At 43.5% G+C, this 21,504-nt stretch overlaps 1 protein-coding gene across 1 annotated transcript in view; it reads right to left on the minus strand.

Annotated features, from left to right (window-relative positions):
• Positions 1 to 21,504, minus strand: part of lrrk1 (leucine-rich repeat kinase 1) — a 387,270-nt gene that overhangs the window by 313,486 nt on the left and 52,280 nt on the right. Inside the window, 3 exon segments of the mRNA XM_034162532.1 lie at positions 5,680 to 5,817; positions 7,438 to 7,601; positions 14,255 to 14,382. Of these exon segments, the coding sequence (XP_034018423.1) occupies positions 5,680 to 5,817; positions 7,438 to 7,601; positions 14,255 to 14,382 (430 nt within the window).

Raw genomic sequence — 21,504 nt, forward strand, 5'->3', positions numbered from 1 at the left:
TTGAGTACTGGTTTAAACCACTGCAAATTTAAAACAATTTGGAAACAGATCCAGAGTTTAGAGAAAGTTTTTCCAAGAGAAAGAAATTACCAGCACAGTTCGGCCCAAGAATGGGCCACAAGATCCTTAAACAATTTTGTTGTATAGGATCAAATAAACAAGTTGTGCTTTTAGTAGACATCACGAGTTTTGTCAGCACCCTAGTGAGGATACTATTAAATTACGTGAATCTAGGTAGCACCTCAGTGGTAGTCCCCAGCTCAGTAGCTGGATACAATGACTGGACCAAAGTATGCTGAGATGTGCTCAACCTAATAACTTCTATTTTCTTTTCGAAATAGTCCAGAAAGTCCTCAAAGACTTTCTGATGCATGGAAAAAGATGCGTGAAATTTACTAAACGCAAACTGAATTTCAGACATCTTATTTATATTACTCTGGAACAAAGACGACAGACAGTGTTTGACATAAGCAGGACTCTACATAGCAAACAGGAATTGATTGCAATGATTCCAATTGAAAATAATGGAGGAGCAACCTGAGCTTCTTCTGGCATTTTTACATAAAACAAACACAATAACAACGTCTATAAACCCAGAGAATATATTCAGAAGAGTTTTAGCCATAATATACAAATAGTTTAATGCTGTTGTCCATGTGGAGCCTGATCAGAGCATCTCAAATGCATTTCTTCTGTCGTGAATGTACTGAGATACCCATAATGCACTGGGCACAGCATCTCCACACTAAAACCTTCAAAATTAGTGCATTACTTTAAAACTAAAACATATATCTGATATTTTCACTTTATAAAACTTCAGACGTGACGTTAATTTAAATAACTTGTCCGACATTAGTTTGGTTAAAATTTTAACCATAAACTAAAACTGTATGCCTCTGGATAACTTGGGTGATATTGCCAGCGTCTCAGTATGGGGTCAAAAGAAATTAGTTTTTTTTTCTTTTCTGTGACTAGTTCTCCTTTGTTTGCAGAGGACAGAGTGGTTTCTTTTAGAACCAGCTCTCTTCTGTTTATGGAGGATAGAACTGTGGATCTACTACAAAACATTTAACAGGTAGTTGTAACGTCAAAACAGTGATGTCATGTTTGAATAGGAAATGTGTTAATGCTAATGCTTTATGAAGCAGTGTGTGTCTCCATCTCTGCGTTCCAGGAGTCAACGCCGGGACGGAGCTTTGCTGCAAACAGAAGCGCATAATCTGACCCACTGTGGAGATCTGTGCGCACGTTTGTGGATCCACCACCTGCCCTGGTTCCTCATCCAGAACAAAAGAGGAATCATCTCCATCACCAGAATCCTCACTGTCTGGTTGTGACTCTGACGACATGCTGCGCACTCAGACTTGCTCCAATTAAAAAAAAAAAAAAAAAAACTGAAGCGCTTGTTCAACATTCATAGGACGCCTCATTTTTAGACCCCCCCCCCCCCCACACCACACACAGTAAATACGGCACCAAAATTACACACACTGCAAACATGCCAAATATTTCTCGAATCTCTCAAATACCAAAACTCTATTCGCTATCTATACACCCGAAATGCGTGCATACGAGACAGAGGGAGAGAGACAGAGGGAGACAGACACTGTCTCTCTCTTTGATGGCTCAAAGTCACGCTTCTCTAAACTACCTATAATGAGATGTTAAACCTCTCATAAACATACTTTTACAACTGCACACAAGAAGGAAAGATCATACAAGCAAGCCATGACGATGTAAACATGACAAATAATTACCTTTTTAGACAGCTCAAAATGCTTTCTTCAGCACAAGCAAGTGAGCGCTAACGGCTCCGGCTGGTGCGCTCCTCTGTGATTCAGGAAGATTAGAGCCATTTTCAGCAGAAAAGTTGCAGAGAAAATGAGTAATCCGCCACAAAATAATGATATGCAGGGTCAAGCTCAGAGCGCCTGGCTGCAGGTGGAACAAAGCACGGCACCCAGTTGGGAAGTCACGACGACGTGTGTGCAAGTGCGCGGATCAAAGTCGTGCAATATGCAGTGATAAAAGATCACTTCCTCAAAACTTTTAAACTGTCAGAAGCTGAAAGGGGCAGCAGGCTTCAGGACAGCAACCCCTTAAGAGCTCATGGACAGAATTTGTTAAACCTGTGTTATTTCTTTGTAAAGTTATTGGGAACACAGTGTTGAGAAAAAGTTTGTCTCACTAAAGTAAATGCTTAGACCTTGAATGGATACATATTTGCTGCAAATTTGATGACCCTGTTTGAAATACTTGATCAGTTATTGAGAGTACTGTCTCCATCTCACACACACACACACTTACTTCAGCTCTGTGGCCATTAATATTTGATCAAGATCACTCATCACTGAACGTGAGAGTTGAGAGGGTTATATAGTGGAGGTGTAGCACGTGTGATGGACGTCTGCGGTGCCCCGATGTTGTCTTATTGTCCAAATTTGTTAAACTTGTTAAAAGTTATTGGGAGTACGGAGTTTTGGACGGACAGGTGCACAGAAGGACACACAAGCATCATTTCTATGCCCCCCCGCCATCAGGGTGACTGGGGACAAAAGTGGTTGCACCTGATGCTGCCACTTACAGTCTGCCGCTACAGACAACAGGAATTCTGCTGTGACGGGTTTCTACCACCAACATGTGGACATAGCATAAACTGCTCAGGTATGCTGTAGATTACATTTTGTTTACACAAAAACAGCTTCTGATGTGTAATGCCGCGTTCACATCGGCCAACATGCGAACGAGGTGGCGACAATTTGGCATGTAATCCCTATGGAAGGACGCGTTGAGGCACCACATAAGTTCAAGGCACGCCATGTGACGCAATTGACGCGAATTAAGTGATTTTGAGCAATTGGCGTGTTTGTGGCGTGATATTACATCGCGTTGCCCTCCTCCGCAAGTTGAAAAATCTGAACTTTTTCATCTTGTTGCGTCGCGATGACCAAACAGGGACTAGATATGTAGTGACGTGGAGATGTCTGGAGTTTATACTTGATGTGGACATGTCCTGTCTCTGGCAACCAGCCTGTGAGCAGGACTTACAGTGAGGAAAATAAGTATTTGAACACCTTGCAATTTTGCGAGTTCTTACACTTAGAAATCATGGAGGGTCTGAAATTTTTATCTTAGGTGAATGTCCACTGTGAGAGACATAATCCAAAAATCTGGAAATCACAATGTATGATTTTTTTAATAATTCATTTACATGTTACTGCTGCAAATAAGTATTTCAACACCTGTCAATCAGCAGAAGTTCTAGCCCTCAAAGACCTGTTAGTCCGTCTCTGCCAATGTGCCACTCCACTTATTATTCCACTTATTATTCCAAATTAGAAGCACCTATTTGAGGTCGTTAGCTGCATAAAGACACCTGTCCACCCCACACAATCAGTGTGGGGTGGACCTCCAACTACTAACATGGCTAAGACCAAACAGCTGTCCAAAGACACCAGAGACAAAATTGTAGACCTCCACAAGGCTGGAAAGGGCTGCGGGGCAATTGCCAAGCAGCTTGGTGAAAAAAGATCAATTGTTGGAGCAATTATTAGAAAATGGAAGAAGCTAAACATGACTGTCAATATCCCTTGGACTGGGGCTCCATGCAAGATCCCATCTCGTGGCATATCAATGATCCTAAGAAAGGTGACGAATCAGCCCAGAACTGCACGGGAGGAGCTGGTCAATGACCTGAAGAGAGCTGGCACCACTATTTCCAAGGTTACTGTGGGTAATACACTAAGACGTCATGGGTTAAAATCATGCATCATGCATGGCATGGAAGGTTCCCCTGCATAAATCAGTACATGTCCAGGCCCGTCTAAGTTTGCCCTTCCTGTGTTTGGAGGAAGAAGAATGCTGAGTACCATCCCAAAAACACCATCCCTACTGTGAAGCATGGGGGTGGAAGCATCATGCTTTGGGGGTGTTTTTCTACACATGGGACAGGACAACTGCAATGTATTAAGGAGAAGATGACAGGGGCCATGTAAGTAAGTTCCTTCGGCTGCTCCCTTGTTTGCACTCGGGGTCGCCACAGCAAATCCGAGGTGGATCTGCATGTTGAATTGGCATGGTTTTACGCCGGATGCCCTTCCTGACGCAACTCCACATTACATGGAGAAATGTGGCAGGGGAGGAATTTGAACCCGGAACCTTCTGCACTGAAACCAAGCGCATTAACCACTTGGCCACCACCCCTGCAGAGAAGATGACCGGGACCATGTATTGCGAGATTTTGGGGAACAACCTCTCCTTCCCTCAGTTAGAGCACTGAAGATGGGTGGGTCTTCCAACATGACAGTGACCCGAAGCACACTGCCAGGATAACCAAGGAGTGGCTCCGTAAGAAGCATATCAAGGTTCTGGAGTAGCCTAGCCAGTCTCCAGACCTAAACCCAATAGAAAAATCTTTGGAGGGAGCTCAAACTCTGTTTCTCAGCTACAGCCCAGTAACCTGGCTGATCTAGAGAAGATCTGTGTGGAGGAATGGGCCAAAATCCCTGCTGCAGTGTGTGCAAACCTGGTGAAAAACTACAGGAAACGTTTGACCTCTGTAACTACAAACAAAGGCTACTGTACCAAATATTAACACTGATTTTCACAGGTGTTGAAATACTTATTTGCAGTAGTAGCATACAAATAAATTATTTAAAAAAATCAAAATGCAGGGTGTTCAAATACTTATTTTCCTCACTGTATGTCCCTTGTGTCCTTTATTTCACAATTATGGCGGGAGGGGAGAGCGAGCAGCAGCACCGCAGCAGCCAGTTTTTTTTTCACGTGCGCACGCGAACGAATCATCCATGAAGTTTATTTTATTTATTAACTACACAGATGCATAATAAAGCAAATGGTGACTGGTTTATAACACAATTATGACAGAGTTGGAGAGGAGAGCGAGCAGCAGCACCGCAGCAGCACCCAGTTTTTTTTTTCATGTGTGCGCACAAACGAATCGTCCGTGAGACAATTATATTAACTACACAGATGTATAATAAAACAAATGGTGACTGATTTATAACACAATTATGACAGAGTTGGAGAGGAGAGCGAGGAACTGCAGCGGCAGCAGTTTTTTTTTTAATTGTTCACGTGTGCGCACGCGAATGAACGGGACAGGAGGTCCTCAAACTGGGACTGGGAGAGGCCGAAGTACTGCTGAAAGTGGCTGTCATCTAGACGCAGCTCCTGCAGCAAATAATGAAACTCCCTGAATTGGGAACGTCTCATGAGGATGTTGTGAATCCAGGGACGGTGCCACTGGCGATGTTTGTCAGCTTTCCACAACAAACAGAGCACAGCAACTCGCTCCATGTTGACTTGACGGCGAGCGGAATGGAAGCTCCTCCTATTTGATGAGGCATTGGGGCAAATTTTTGCAGTGAAAGCAGAACGACACACCGGGCGATGGTGGCGCGTCGATCGCCAGGCGAGAGACGCGAATTTGTGGCGTCGGGTGTCGTGCTGTGTGAACGTGGCATAGGACGGACAGGCATTTAACAAACAACAAGAAGATGATCCTTGACAAACTGAGACCACTGAGACAGTCTCCAGCCCTCTGTGAACCTTAACCTGTATAAGCGGGTTTACACAATGAATGAATGAACTTTGGAAGATTGTTTATCTGTCAAATCCATCCATCAGTAGGTCAAATGATAAAACAAACATTTTTACCTCCAGCTCAAATATGTATGAAGGCAGCTCCATCAGGCAGTTTTCAGAGAAGTCCACCTCAAGCAAATGATTCCTCCAGAAAATGGAGATGGTGTCTGGAAGACTCTGGATCACATTGGAAGAAGCTTTGCATTGTTTCTGCAAGACAGCAGGTCTGTAATTACTCAAAATGTAAATAAACAAATAAATGAAAATGTTGAAGTTTAACATTCTGCAACATGAAAATGTCCCAATGTTTAAGGGTGAGACAGTGCCTTCATGGACAGCAGGTTAGGTGAACTGGAAACGTTATAATTGCCCAGGCCTCCCTTGCAAAAGAAATCTTGATCTCAATGGGACTAACCTGGTTAAATAAAGATTAAAGTAAATAAAATTAAAAGTACCATCACTGAGGGTTGCCTCAATGGCTTTGATTTTTTAGAGGAATCTGACTTTTGTTTGTGCATATGCACCAAAAGGCGGTTCGGAGGAACCAACCTTATTGGAGACTACCATGGACTCCTTTATTCTACTGGGGGCATTTCAGTGCTCACACTGGCAGTGACAGAAACATGTAGTGGAGTGACTGGGAGAAACTGCTATCCTGAATTGAATCTGAGTGCTGTTTTGTTGTTGGACTTCTGTGCTGGTCATAGACTATCTGTCACAAACACCTTGTTTGAGAATAATGGTGTTCATAAGTACACTTGGTACCAGAGCACCCTAGGTCAAAGGTCAATGATTGATTTTGTAATTGTGTGATCAGAATTGTGACCCTGTGTCTTGGACACCCGGGTGAAAGGGGCGGAGCTATGAAGCGATCACCAGTTGATGATGAGTTGACGATTAAGCCATGGAACAGACTCGGATGGCCTCAATGATTTTTGGGAATGTTTGGTGGATGAACCTGTCCAGATGGCCTTCAACTCACATCTCCGTCCCAAGGGAGGTTGGGAACGTGTTATCAGAGTGGTCTATGTCCAAGGCCTCCATTATGGATGTAGTCATTTTGAGCTGTGGCCAGACAGCTGTATGTGTTTGCGGCGGAGGAAGCCAAAAAAACCCGCTGGTGGACACCTGTGGTGAGGTAAGTGGTCGGGTGATAGTGTGTGGTAAGACATTAAATAAGACAGTACAATAATCAATTCAAGATTAAAGAAAGGCATGAATCAATATTTCTGCATCAGCCACAGAGAGGAATGACTGAATCTCTGTGATATTCCGTAGATTAAAAATGTGTTATTTGTCATGTCTCCAAGTATTCCAGGTGTAGCTCAAAGGAGAATGTCAGGCCAAAGACCCCACCAGGAGAATGAGTATGATGAGTAATTTAGTGTGTCATTCATTCTGCTTAAAAGGTGAATACGGGCCCTTGATATGGTCTCATCAACAAGCTCTGGTACTGCTGATGTCCCTGTCTGTGATTCTGACACTTAAGAACACAAAACAATTATCCACACCCATCTTTACTGCACTGTCCACTGTCCATATCCTCTAGAAGTTGTTTAACTTTTATCAAGTCCCTGCACTAAAGAGTTCAGTGCACTACATTTTTTATTTATTGTTTAAATTACCTGCAATGTGACTGCGGTTATTGTTACATTGTTATGTATGATCAGACCAGTATTATACAAAACTGAAAATTGTAACAGTTAGAAGTTCGTACCAGGTAATGTATCTTCTTTATCTGTAATCCACTCCCTCACTGACTGACTGAGTAGTTGTAGGTGCACAAAAAAGAGCAAAGAGGATGACGGCGATATTGGTGTGACGTCTTACCAGTGGGCATGCCCAGGGGTCGGGGAAGGTGCTAAGTTTGTTCCGACACACGTTGAGGATTTGGAGAGATTTGAAACAGTGCATGATGACCGAGGGTAGGTTGGTCAAACTGTTGTCAGACACATCCAACTCCTCCAGTTTACGAAGACCAATCCAGTTAGTCGCTGAAAGTATAGAGACTGAAATCAAAATAAAGTCTTGAATTAGGTTTATTTTCTGTCTCTGCAGATTTGGACTGACTGTGGGACTGAATCGCCTACAGGTTTTATCCATGTCCAGCACTGATGGATGAGCATTTAGCAACAGTGATCAAAGTTCTGAAACCATATGTATAACAACATGCGGGTAACACACTTGATCCCGTCTTATTTTGGCTTTAACTCCAACATTATTATCAAAGGATGCCAGCAAATATTTTATTATCTACTCCAGTGGATCCCACTGGTCTCGCTGCTATTGGCTTCTTCTTGTCATGCATTGTGAGCGCTGCCATTCAGTTATAAAACCACTACTGATACATCCTTTTTTTTGTTCTATACAGGATTTCTTTATTCTCACAGTGACACTATTTCATACTGTTCAAACCAAAGTATTTGTAACAAGACCAATCAGAGATGTATGACATCTGTCAATGTGGATCCGAATCACCACCAAAATGCAGTGGAGTCTTTCGTGCCCTAATATCTATCTCTGGTGGAAATTTGGTGAAACCCGTGAAGTACACAACAAAAATATAAACGCAACACTTTTGGTTTTGCTCCCATTTTGTATGAGATGAACTCAAAGATCTAAAACTTTTTCCACATACACAATATTACCATTTCCCTCAAATATTGTTCACAAACCAGTCTAAATCTGTGATAGTGAGCACTTCTCCTTTGCTGAGATAATCCATCCCACCTCACAGGTGTGCCATATCAAGATGCTGATTAGACACCATGATTAGTGCACAGGTGTGCCTTAGACTGTCCACAATAAAAGGCCACTCTGAAAGGTGCAGTTTTGTTTTATTGGGGGGGGATACCAGTCAGTATCTGGTGTGACCACCATTTGCCTCATGCAGTGCAACACATCTCCTTCGCATAGAGTTGATCAGGTTGTCAATTGTGGCCTGTGGAATGTTGGTCCACTCCTCTTCAATGGCTGTGCGAAGTTGCTGGATATTGGCAGGAACTGGTACACGCTGTCGTATACGCTGGTCCAGAGCATCCCAAACATGCTCAAAGGGTGACATGTCTGGTGAGTATGCCGGCCATGCAAGAACTGGGACATTTTCAGCTTCCAAGAATTGTGTACAGATCCTTGCAACATGGGGCCGTGCATTATCCTGCTGCAACATGAGGTGATGTTCTTGGATGTATGGCACAACAATGGGCCTCAGGATCTCGTCACGGTATCTCTGTGCATTCAAAATGCCATCAATAAAATGCACCTGTGTTCTTCCTCCATAACAGACACCTGCCCATACCATAACCCCACCGCCACCATGGGCCACTCGATCCACAACATTGACATCAGAAAACCGCTCACCCACACAATGCCACACACGCTGTCTGCCATCTGGCCTGGACAGTGTGAACCGGGCTTCATCCGTGAAGAGAACACCTCTCTGACGTGCCAAAGGCCAGCGAATGTGAGCATCTGGAGTCAGGTCGAGACCCTGATGAGGACGACGAACATGCCGATGAGCTTCCCTGAGACGGTTTCTGACAGTTTGTGCAGAAATTCTTTGGTTATGCAAACCGATTGTTTCAGCAGCTGTCCGAGTGGCTGGTCTCAGACAATCTTGGAGGTGAACATGCTGGATGTGGAGGTCCTGGGCTGGTGTGGTTACACGTGGTCTGCGGTTGTGAGGCTGGTTGGATGTACTGCCAAATTCTCTGAAACGCCTTTGGAGATGGCTTATGGTAGAGAAATGAACATTCAATACACGAGCAACAGCTATGGTTGACATTCCTGCTGTCAGCATGCCAATTGCACGCTCCCTCAAATTTTGCAACATCTGTGGCATTGTGCTGTGTGATAAAACTGCACCTTTCAGAGTAGCCTTTTATTGTGGGCAGTCTAAGGCACACCTGTGCACTAATCATGGTGTCTAATCAGCATCTTGATATGGCACACCTGTGAGGTGGGATGGATTATCTCAGCAAAGGAGAAGTGCTCACTATCACAGATTTAGACTGGTTTGTGAACAATATTTGAGGGAAATGGTGATATTGTGTATGTGGAAAAAGTTTTAGATCTTTGAGTTCATCTCATACAAAAAGGGGGCAAAACCAGAAGTGTTGCGTTTATATTTTTGTTGAGTGGAGTTTTGACGTAATCCTTCAAAGCCTATATAAAGGGAAATCTTGATCAAGAATCCGAATCCAGATCTGGATCACCTCCAAAATTCAGTGGATTCTTCCAGGTCCTAATATCTATCTGTGGTGGAAATGTGGTGAGCATCCATGAAATAGTTTTGAAGTAATCCTTCAAAGCATATATGAAGTGAAATCTTGATCCAGAATTTGGTGTCGCCTTAAAAATCAGTCCGCCCTGCCTTCATTGCGCATGCTTTATTTCTGAGCGTCAGCAGTCTCATTTCTGAGCGTCAACAGCGATTTGTCGATTATCACCTAGTCTGTGCTTAAAACTGCACTCCAGTCATCATCTATCTCATACCCCCGTCACACACAGCCGGAATCACACAGAATGGCGTCAGAATTATGAATCAGAACAGATCCAAAAAGTGTCAGATTTCAGTTCCAAAACCTTCTGACAAGCCATCTGCGGAAGTCCACACAGTTGCACAGTTGTTCAAAATCGGGCGGTGTCCCCAAGTGTGATGCACATGTCCAAAACCCTCTGGGCGTCGTCAATATGGGACACTTATCCGACGACGATCCATGTGCAATCTGAGACCCATGTGACCGCAACTTACATATTCCAATGGCTGCAAAATGGGATCCAAAATTATTTGAGCGCATACAAGGGAACCTTGAGACAGATCTGGCACAGTATGCCTGCCGGTATGACCTGAGGTACCATGTATAATAATGTCCACCCCCCACCCCCCGGAGCGCAAAGGAACTGCTGAAATGTGTGTGGCACACTTCATCATGATGATAACAATGACTTATTATCATGTACAGTGAATGTGAACAGCGGCTATGAAACTGAAAACTCCGTGCACTACTGCGCGCATGCTGCCGCAAATCTGACCAGGCTGTTATATCCACAACAGACCTTACAGTACAGATATTTGCCCATTTCTTCACATGGGTGACTTAAATAATGTGAATATTGTCTCCATCATAACACGGGCAGCTGCATCTCTCTGTGGTGCAAAGTAATGCGTCATTGCACGCGTCAGACTCGGAGCTGAACGGATCTCACGCTGTAATAAATGATCACCTTCTAACTCTGTAGGAGATATGACATGGAACTGTTGTGCAAGGCCGTTACACCACAAATAAACATGAATCTCACCTCCAACAGTGGTCCAGGAGTGTTTCACAGCGCGGCCGTGGATGTGAAGCCATGACAGCAGCCTGCGGTTAAAATCCTCTCACCCAAAATAAAAAATTAATCCCATGTGATAATTCAACCATGGTGGTGTCCAGAGTTGCGTTGTGCTCCTGAAGTGAGCAAACAAGAAAAACAGAAAGTTCCCTGGAAAGCCTCCGTCTGACACAGGGGACTGCTGCCAACTGCCAGCAAACTTTGAGCAAAGCTGTTCTGTTGCACGTGCTCAGTGGCCCATGCAGCGTTATGCACGCACGCGCGAGCGCACACACACACGGCTGAGTTTTAATTGCAGCCCCACATGTGGGCCACGTCCACTCGTGTGCAACATGTGAGAGAGGAACACACCGCTACAGTCCCATGTTTGCCATCCAGACATTTGGACATTGGACAGTCTGCAGCGCCTTTTATGGCTGTCTAACAGCAGTCTGTATCATACACCTGTTGTCTACATATGCTTTGGATGCCATCGTGCAGTCGTGGATGAGGTACTCTGGATTCGTTCTGACATGGCTGAACACATCTCTTTTCCTTCCGACTGCATCAGATTACGGCAACATTTGCAGTGCTGGGAATGGTTCTTCCACATTCTTGCTATGTGTGACGGGGCTTCAGTGACAGATATCTGAAGCTTTTGTACAACAATCATTTCCACATAAATTCAACATTATTTCATAATAAAAGATGGGGGAAGCAATCAGAGCACGACAACAGCATGTCTGAACCTGACATTCTGCTGCGCCTACGTCATTTCAGAGCATCAATAGCGATTCATCAATTATCGCCTGGTTTCGGTTTAAAACGGCCTCGTTTCAGCTTAAAAGTGACGTTAGAATGATTTAAGACGTTTTACGTTTTCATCTTACATTATTCCCTGGAGCCTTCAGATTCAACATGCTCACAGAGGGGAAGGTTAGAAGATTTTCTTTAGAGATACAGCAATGCAGCTTGCCGTCAAGTAACTGTTTTGTTTCTTTTAAAAATGGCGTTCAGATGTAGCCAGAATTTCTCACAATGTGCTTCTTGTTCTGTGGTGCGTCTGACTTATCCTAGTCCAAAACCATGTGGTTTCTCTCCATTTCCTCTCACATTGCAGCTCTCAGCACCTGCACATCTGCAGGTCCTGAGAGTCTTCGCTAGATTTGGCACAGAGGCTGCAACCAAACTGGATGGCAAATGTGCTTAGATAAAAAGTATGTTAGTGACTCAAAAATGACTTAAGAAAAAGTAGAAAATATGGGTTTACATGCGGAATGTGAAAACTGCTCCTTAACGGTGGCCAATAGCCAGATTCTGACCCCTGCAATTAGCAATGACAGAATAAACTTTTGACATTTATGAATCAATTCAGAATTGTTCACCATCCACATTGCAATGCATCTAAGAATAGAAGTTTTCCCCACCCATAAGTATAAGACAGTGACTTCCAATGTCTGGGCAACTGCATATATATGATATATGCCCCTGGTCAAATTAGTAATACAAAGTGTCAGCGGATCACCCAAGTACACCTTTATGCTAAATACAAATGAAACTGGTCAACTGGTTCTTGAGATATCGTGCTAACAAGGGTGACAATGACAATGTCTTGACTATCTCCAGGGACGAGAATGGGCAAAGAAAGAAAAAAACTCTGAAAATCCATGGCGGTCCGGGGGCTGCTGTAGGCCCCCGGCGAGGTCCGGGGGCAGTGTCCCTGGTGGGGGCCCACAGGTTTTGAGCATTTTAGAGGCATTTTGGGCCACTAGAGAGACCTAATTTCATGAATTTTCATTTTATATTTTTGTATGTTGGGGTATGTGGAAGTCTTACTGTAATAAAAGAATCTGTCCATGTAGACCTTCTTTCAGTGATACCTGCCTATTGCTGTAGCACATGTACTTACTATAAATGCCATAGCATTGGCCAGATATCACTGAATATGCCAAAACTATTCTTCAAGTGTCTTTCCTTAACCTGCAATGAGTTAATTATTATTTAAAGAGACTAAAACCTATCTAAAAAACATTTGTGGCAGTGACTTTATTAAATTACATGTAAAATGTATGCTTACAAATTATTGCCCTGTAATAAATTCATAAATCAAATCATGTGAGATTGCACTTAGTCAGCAGGAAAACCCCACATACAGCATAGTATAATTAAAAAGCACACATCCTTTGCACCACCTGTACCGCAGTCTATGAATTCACCCAATAAATAAATAAATACAATTGATGCAAGACGATTTCAGCATGTAGGCAAAATATATCTCATTATTTTGAATGGTTTATCTATTAAAGAGTAAAAACTGAAGGAAATCAATTGTAAGGCCTGAAAGAAGTTTCTGTAGAAAGTATTTTTCAAGTGAGAGGGGCAAATGTTAGCTTTTTAAATACTTAAACACTGGACTCATTGAGAGGATTTAGTATGCTATAACAGACTGATGCAGAAGAGGGCAGCAATGCAACAATAGGTATGCTGGCTGCCGTTATACACCACAAAAGAAGAAGAGGGGTTCGTTTGTTTTCTCCATGGGGACACGTTTAGAGAAAAAGCGCGTTTCGTGTCAAAATAAAGCCATAAAATACACATTTTTTTTAAGTTAGCGGTTTTATATGACAAAATAAATGCACCATGGAAACAAATTTTGACAAAAATCCGTATACAAACGCTGGTTTTACAGCCCTGAATTTCACTTCAGTGTGTACACAGTATAAATAACTGCACCACACTTAAAAATTTCAGTAATTGTAAACACATTTTAATTGCATGAATAGAATTATTGGACACGCACCTGAGCACTGGATGTTTGGTCGCTGACCAGTGTCAGGAGTCCAGCCCTTACCAGTACAGTCACTTGCCCAGTTCCGGATCATTGCCAGTTTCCAGATCACTGCTGTAGTATTTGCGCTGCTGTTTCTTGTAATCAGTTTTGTCTACAAACAACCACAAGCTCGACTGGATCCAGCCAAGTGAATTAGCCATTTGGTGTTTTTGGTTCTAGAGTGAGAAAATACTTACTGACTTGAGTAGAAAATGTCAGTGTGTTATATCTTGCTGTTTAATTGCTGCACGCATTTATCTCTAACGCGAAAAGATTTGGGATTTAATTTTCTGCTGTTCTTAATTTATCTGACCTAGTTTAATGTAAGACATATATGGAAATACTTCTCAAGTCTCATGCATGGTTTTAAGTTTGGGAATGGTTGGTATAGTGGACTGTTGCTTGGTCAGTGACATTAAGTGCATGAAGTGACCACAACTGATTTATTCCTATTTGCAGTGAGTTTATCTGTATTTTTATGTTTAGGAAATGAGGTCAACATACAGGCAGGGATGTTAAAAAGTGACGTTAACTGGTTTTTCGTAGCAGAAAGTCTCTTGAGGTGTGTCAGGTGGAGAAGTCCAGAAGGCAAACTGGTCAGCTGGTTCTGAGAGAGATTTATTTGCTGTAACCTGAGAAAAAAAAAAGATAATTTGATTAATATTACACAATCATTGTTTGGTCTGTATTAGCAACAAGACTAAAATAATAAAATAACTTACACTTAATAATAATAATTTCCTGTACTGCTATTGTTCATAGATACAATGAAATTTGTCCTCTGCATTTAACCATCCTAATTACAGTTAGAATCCAACCACTAAGAGCAGTGGACAGCTACAGTCAAATGCCCGGGGACCAACTCCAGATGTGGAGCATTGCTCAGGGGCAGAGGAAGGAGCAGGCCCTAAATAAGCATATTTAAAAAAAAATTCTATTACACTTTTCAAGATATTCAAGGATGATAAAGACAAGGGGGGTGGGGGGCTGGAGTTAAAAGACAATGGGCCTGAGTGAACACATAGGCTATCACATGTTTAAGTGTCCAGAGAAGGAGTATTGAGGTTCTAGAGAATTCTAGAAAGTGGAGCTGCTGCAGTTAAGATGCTGTCCCCAAATGTTTGCAGTCTGGTGCAGAAGATAGAGAGCAGACCATTGTTCATGGACAGAAGAGTGTGGGATGGGGTGTAAGAATGCAGACAATTAGCAATGAGGCACAAGGGAATGGATGGATTTACAAAAGAGAAGGAGTATTTTATAGGTGATGCAGAACCTAACAGGAAGCCAGTGAAGGAGGGTGGAGATGATGTCCTGCCAAGGCTTGGTATGAGTGAGAACTCTAGTAGCAGATGGAGAGATGAAACAGCCATCCACATCATGAAGATCTCCAGCTTTCTGAAACAGTGGCATTATTGCCACAACCATGAGCTGTGTTTCACTGTGGTTTAGCCTGAGTAAGTTCAGTGACATCCAGGTTTTTTCATGGTGTAGGCAAATGAAACGATAGCATAGGGGCAGCTGAGTGAAAGGTTTGATGCTTAGCTACAACTTTCATCTGCACAACAATGAAAACTGAGCTCGTAGTGGTGAATGAGCTTAAGCCCCTTTCACACCAGGCCTGCTTCGAGTTGCGTATGCTGCATATCTAATAACGCAGGAATGTCTGCGTCAGCTGCACGTAGCAGGGGGAGAGAAGCTTGAAGAGGTGAGTGCGCAGAGGAGCTGCAGCCAGACTATAATGCGCAGGTGTGTGCGCCGATTTCTCTTCTTTATCTTTCTTCTTGTGCAGTGCTGCAGGTATGTGCTCTGATTTTTCTTCTAGTTTATATTTCGAACTGTGACCGCGAAGCTGCAGCCGGCATTCACGCGCGAACCGGCCCTGAGTGGACGTGGAGATGTCCTCCATGACGATTATACTGGATGTGGACATGTCCTGTCACTGGCAATCTGTCTGTGATCAGGACTTAATGGACTTTATTTAACACAATCATGAGAGAACTTGTAACTCAGCCACATGGGGTGTGCAGAGTACATTCTGAGTGCTGGTCCCAAGCTCGGATAAATGAGGAGGGTTGCGTCAGGAAGGGCATCCGGCGTAAAACAAGCCAACCGAACTATGCAGACTCAGAATCGAATTCTCATACTGGATCGGTCGCGGCCCGGGTTAACAACGTCCGCCACCGGTGCTAATTGCCCAACAGGGTGCCGTGGAAATTGGGCTACTGCTGGACGAAGACGACGAAGAAGAGGAGGAAAACGTGGCCACGAACAGCGGGGAGAAGAAGAAAAACTAGAAGGGGTGGAAATGCGAGTGGGGACTTTGAATGTTGGTAGTATGACTGGTAAAGGAGAGAGCTGGCTGATATGATGGAGAGGAGAAAGGTAGACATATTGTGTGTGCAAGATACCAGTGGAAGGGAAGTAAGAGGCAGAGCATCGGCGGTGGGTACAAGTTTGTTGTACCATGGTGAGGACAGGAAGAGAAATGGTGTTGGGTCCATTTTAAAGGAAGCGTATGTAAAAGTGTGTTGGAGGTTAAGCGAGTGTCTGACAGGGTGATGAGTGTGAAGGTGGAAATTGAAGGGGTGATGATGAATATCATCAGTGCATATGCCCCACAGGTTGGTTGTGAGTATGAAGGAGAAAGAAGATTTCTGGAAGTGTGTTAGATGAGGTGGTGGAGAGTGTGCCCAAGCATGAAAGAGTGGTGATAGGAGCAGACTTCAATGGGCATGTGGTGAAGGGAACAGAGGTGATGAGGAAGTAATGGGTAGATATGGTATCAAGGATAGGAATGGGGAAGGACAGATGGTAGTTGATTTTGCAAAAAGGATGGAAATGGCTGTGGTGAATACCTACTTTAAGAAAAGGGAGGAGCACAGGGTAACATATAAGAGTGGAGGAAGGTGCACACAGGTGGACTACATTCTTTATAGGAGATGCAAGCTAAAAGAAATCAGAGACTGTAAGGTGGTAGCAGGAGAGAGTGTCACTAGACAGCACAGGATGGTTGTTTGTAGGATGACTTTAGAGGTAAAGAAGAAGAAGAGTGAGAGCTCAACAAAGGATCAGATGGTGGAAGCTGAAGGAGGAAGACTGTTGTGTGAAATTTAGCGAGCAGGTGAGAGAAGCACTGGTTGGAGGGGAGCAATTTTGGACAACTGGAAAAGTACTGCAGATGTGGTGAGGGAGACAGCTAGGACAGTACTGGGTATGACATCTGGACAGTGGAAGGAAGACAAGGAGACTTGGTGGTGGAATGAAGAGGTCCAGGAAAGCATAAGGAGAAAGAGGTTGGCGAAAAAGGTTTGGGATAGTCGGAGAGATGAAGAAAGTAGACAGGAGTACAAGGAGATGCGGCGTAAGGCGAAAAGAGAAGTGGCAAAAGCAAAGGAAAAGGCATATTGCGAGCTGTACAAGAAGTTGAATAGTAAGGAAGGAGAAAAGGACTTGTACCGATTGGCTAGACAAAGGGACAGAGCTGGAAAGGATGTGCAGCAGGATAGGGTGGTAAAAGATGCACATGGTAATGTGCTGACAAGTGAGGAGTGTGTGCTGAGAAGGTGGAGGGAATATTTTGAGAGTTGATGAATAAAGAAAATGAGCGAGAGAAAAGGCTGGATGATGTGGTGAGAGTAAATCAGGAAGTACAAGAGATTAGCAAGGAAGAAGTGAGGGCTGCTATGAAGAGGATGAAGAGTGGAAAGGCAGTTGGTCCAGATGACATTCCAGTGGAGGCATGGAAATGTCTAGGAGAGATGGCAGTAGAGTTTCTAACCAGATTGTTTAATAAAATCTTGGAAAGTGAGAGCATGCCTGAGGAGTGGAGACGAAGTGTGCTGGTTCCTATTTCAAGAACAGGGTGATGTGCAGAGCTGCAGTAACTACAGAGGCATAAAGCTGATCAGCCACAGCATGAAGTTATGGGAAAGAGTAGTAGAAGCTAGGCTTAGAAAACAGTTGAAGATCTGTGAGCAGCAATATGGTTTCATGCCAAGAAAGAGCACTACAGATGCAATGTTTGCTCTGAGAATACTGTTGGAAAAGTACAGAGAAGGACAGAAAGAATTACATTGTGTGTTTGTGGACTTAGAAAAAGCTTATGATAGGGTGCCAAGAGAAGAGTTGTGGCATTGTATGAGGAAGTCTGGAGTGGCAGAGAAGTATGTTAGGGTAGTGCAGGACATGTACAAGAATAGTGTGACAGCGGTGAGATGCGCAGTCGGAATGACAGACTCATTCAAGGTGGAGGTGGGATTACACCAAGGATCAGCTCTGAGTCCTTTCTTGTTTGCAGTGGTGATGGACAGGTTGACGGATGAGATCAGACAGGAGTCCCCATGGACTATGATGTTTGCAGATGACATTGCGATCTGTAGTGAGAGTAGAGAGCAAGTTGAGTCTAGTCTGGAGAAGTGGAGATATGCTTTGGAGAGAAGGGGAATGAAAGTCAGTAGAAGCAAGACTGAGTACATGTGTGTGAATGAGAGGGAGCCCAGTGGAATAGTGCAGTTACAAGGAGTAGAAGTGGTGAAAGTAGATGAGTTTAAATATTTGGGGTCAACTGTTCAAAGTAATGGAGAGTGTGGTAGAGAGGTGAAGAAGAGAGTGCAGGCAGGGTGGAGTGGGTGGAGAAAGGTGGCAGGAGTGATTTGTGACCGAAGAATATCAGCAAGAGTGAAGGGGAAAGTTTACAAAACAGTAGTGAGACCAGCTATGTTGTATGGTTTAGATACAGTGGCACTAACAAAAAGACAGGAGGCAGAGCTGGAGGTGGCAGAGCTGAAGATGTTGAGATTCTCTTTGGGAGTGACAAGAATGGACAAGATTAGGAATGAACATATCAGAGGGACAGCTCAGGTGGGACGGTTTGGAGACAAAGTCAGAGGCGAGATTGAGATGGTTTGGACATGTGCAGAGGAGGGACCCAGGGTATATAAGGAGAAGGATGCTGAGGATGGAGCCACCAGGCAGGAGGAGAAGAGGGAGACCATAGAGGAGGTTCATGGATGTGCTAAGAGAGGACATGCAGGTGGTTGGTGTGACAGAGGAAGATACAGAGGACAGGGTGAGATGGAAACGATTGATCTGCTCTGGTGACCCCTCACAGGAACAGCCGAAAGACAAAGAAGATGAGAGAACTTGTGAGAATCTTGCAAGGAGCTGCAGCCAGGCTGCAATGAGCATTTTTTTCTTCTTTTAATTGTTCACATGTGCTCTTTAAGCGGTGTATACGGTATAAAAAGTTTGACAATCCTGCGTGATTTATAACTCGGCAACAATGGAGCACAGCAGGAATCATTAACTGGCATTGGGTAGCGTTATATTGTATGGGTATGGCATCCAGTCACGTTAAATACTGTTAAGTTACCTCAACTTGCGAGGAAACTGCTTCCTTTCTGCGTCCTATGATCGATGCAGAAAAAAATTATATCAATTAATTAACATGAATTAACATGTTTAATATTTCGTCCATTTCGCATCGCCCTTTGCATCCCTGACGGTATTGTGGCATTAGGCTGCATCGACTTGGCATTGTCATGATGCCGCATGATGCAATTCGAAGCAGGCCTGGTGTGAAAGGGGCTTTACCAAGGATGAGCACATAGATGTTAAAAAGGAGGGGCCCAAGCACATAACTTTGAGGAAAACCTTGGCTTAATTTATCCTTTCAGTCCATATCCTTTCTGACAGTGATATTTCTCATCTTCTTATCCATAAATTTTTCTGCAACATCTTACTAACTCATAACTGTATTTTCACACATATTCATTAGATAGCTTTAGCTTTGAAGTGACTGGAGCTGACACAAACATACAACCGGGTTGTTGTTTTTTTTTAACCAATTTGAAGAGAGTGAAAGAGCGAGCAGGTGAGTAAATGGAAGAAGTAAGCCATGCATGCGCAGAAATGTCAAACATTAGCCATCTTAAATTGAGTATTTTGGCTTCTTAGATTGAGTATTTGGCATCGATCTCTCACGGCTCATTCTCAGTCTAAAGATCAGCCCAGCATTTGCTGCCACAGTGTGAAAAGTTGCTTACCACTGACCAGCGTAGAGGTCCTGCAGGTTCTGCAAGAGCTGACATGGGTAGTGGTGAGAAAATTTTTTTTTTGAATGAAAATTTATTGGCATTGGACGGAATGTCACGGCCTCTCCTCTGCCCTGCAGGAGCAGTTCCTCCTGCAGGCAGAGGTGAGGCATGTCTAATTGGAGTCACCTGGGCTCATTATAAAAGCAAGGCTCCAGCAACATTCTCTCTCTCTGCTGGCTCCTAAAGGTACCACCTGTTTTGTTTAGTTCTTGTTGCAGATGTATGCAATGCACCCATGCATTGCATACATCTTACATATTGACACGTCACACTCCATTGCCTTTATTTTTTGTTTAAAGTTAATTATTATTTACAATAAAATCCTTCTGACTGGCCTGAACCTTGCCTCCTCTCTTCCTTTGTAATGGGCTATGAGCCGGCCTGTGACAAATGGGGCTCTTCCAAATTGGCTTGTTAAATTTCAGTTTGTTTGGTTTAGTTGGTAAGATTGGTTAAGTTTGGTTGAGTTTGCAATTTTTTTGAGGGGATATTTGGTTAGGCCATTGTTTTTTTTTCAGTGCTAATTTTGTTTATGACTCACCTCGGGCCTTTTGCTGGGTTTGTGTCCAGGTGGGAGTCCTCCCATTTTGAGGCTTATCAGCGAGTTTCTATAGGAGACTCGTGGTGTTTTTGTTTTAGGTGACAGTGAACATGGGTGGAGCTTCCCCTTCCCTTTTTACCAACATCGGCTCGGGAGCACCACCGTGGCTTTTGAAGGTGGCCGGGTTTTGGTTACTTTTTCACCCCACTGGTTTTGTGTGCATAATACCCCACCATATGTAACTGCACGAAGACTAGGGAGCAGTTAGTTAGCTGTTTTTGAGAATAGTGGGGAGTGTCTCCTGTCCTAAACCCAGATTGGCTGCAGGTGAACTACTTTTTTGTACTTGGTTGTTAAAATGTCAATCTTGCAAAGTTTTGTTCGTTCTCCTTCAGACCTGGCTGTAGAGCTTTGTACTAAGAAGCAGTTAATTGAAATAGCTGAGCAGTAGGAGATTGACATAGTTGATACAAAGCTGAAAGAGACTGTTAAGATTGGTTTAAAACAAGGTCTTGTGGAGCTGGAGTTGTTAGTGGTCAGGGAGCCAGTTGTCAGTCTAGTCCGACTGCAATGACATTTGAGCAGCAGAGGGAGCTGAACACACAGCAGAGGGAGCTATTACAGATGCAGTTGGAGTCAGAACAGTTGAAATGTGCCATTGGCCAGTAACAGATCCCACACCACAATTTGACATTTCTCAGAATCTTTGTTACCTAAATTTGATGAGTCAGATGTTGATACTTATTTTAGTCTGTTTGAACGAATTGCAGATTCAAGAAGTTGGTCTGATTTGGATAGAGCAACGTTGTTGCAATGTGTTCTCACGGGTAGAGCACATGAAGCTTTTTCAGCACTGAGTGTAGCTGAAGGCAGAGTGAATGCTACAGTTAAGTCAACGGTACTGAAAGTGTATGAGCTTTTGCCTAAGGCATATTGCCAATGTTTTCGGTTTAAGCTTGATTCACAGGCTTATTCAGAGTTTGTTCATGATTTAACATCTGCATTTACTTGTTGGTTTACAGCTTCAGAGGTCACTACTTTTGAGGGGCTTTGTGACTTAACTGAGCAGTCCAAAAATTTTTTACCTGTATTAATGAGCACTGGGTTACTTCTCCATC

The sequence above is a fragment of the Thalassophryne amazonica genome, chromosome 2 (genome assembly GCF_902500255.1).
Source record: "Thalassophryne amazonica chromosome 2, fThaAma1.1, whole genome shotgun sequence".
NCBI lineage: Eukaryota > Metazoa > Chordata > Actinopteri > Batrachoidiformes > Batrachoididae > Thalassophryne > Thalassophryne amazonica.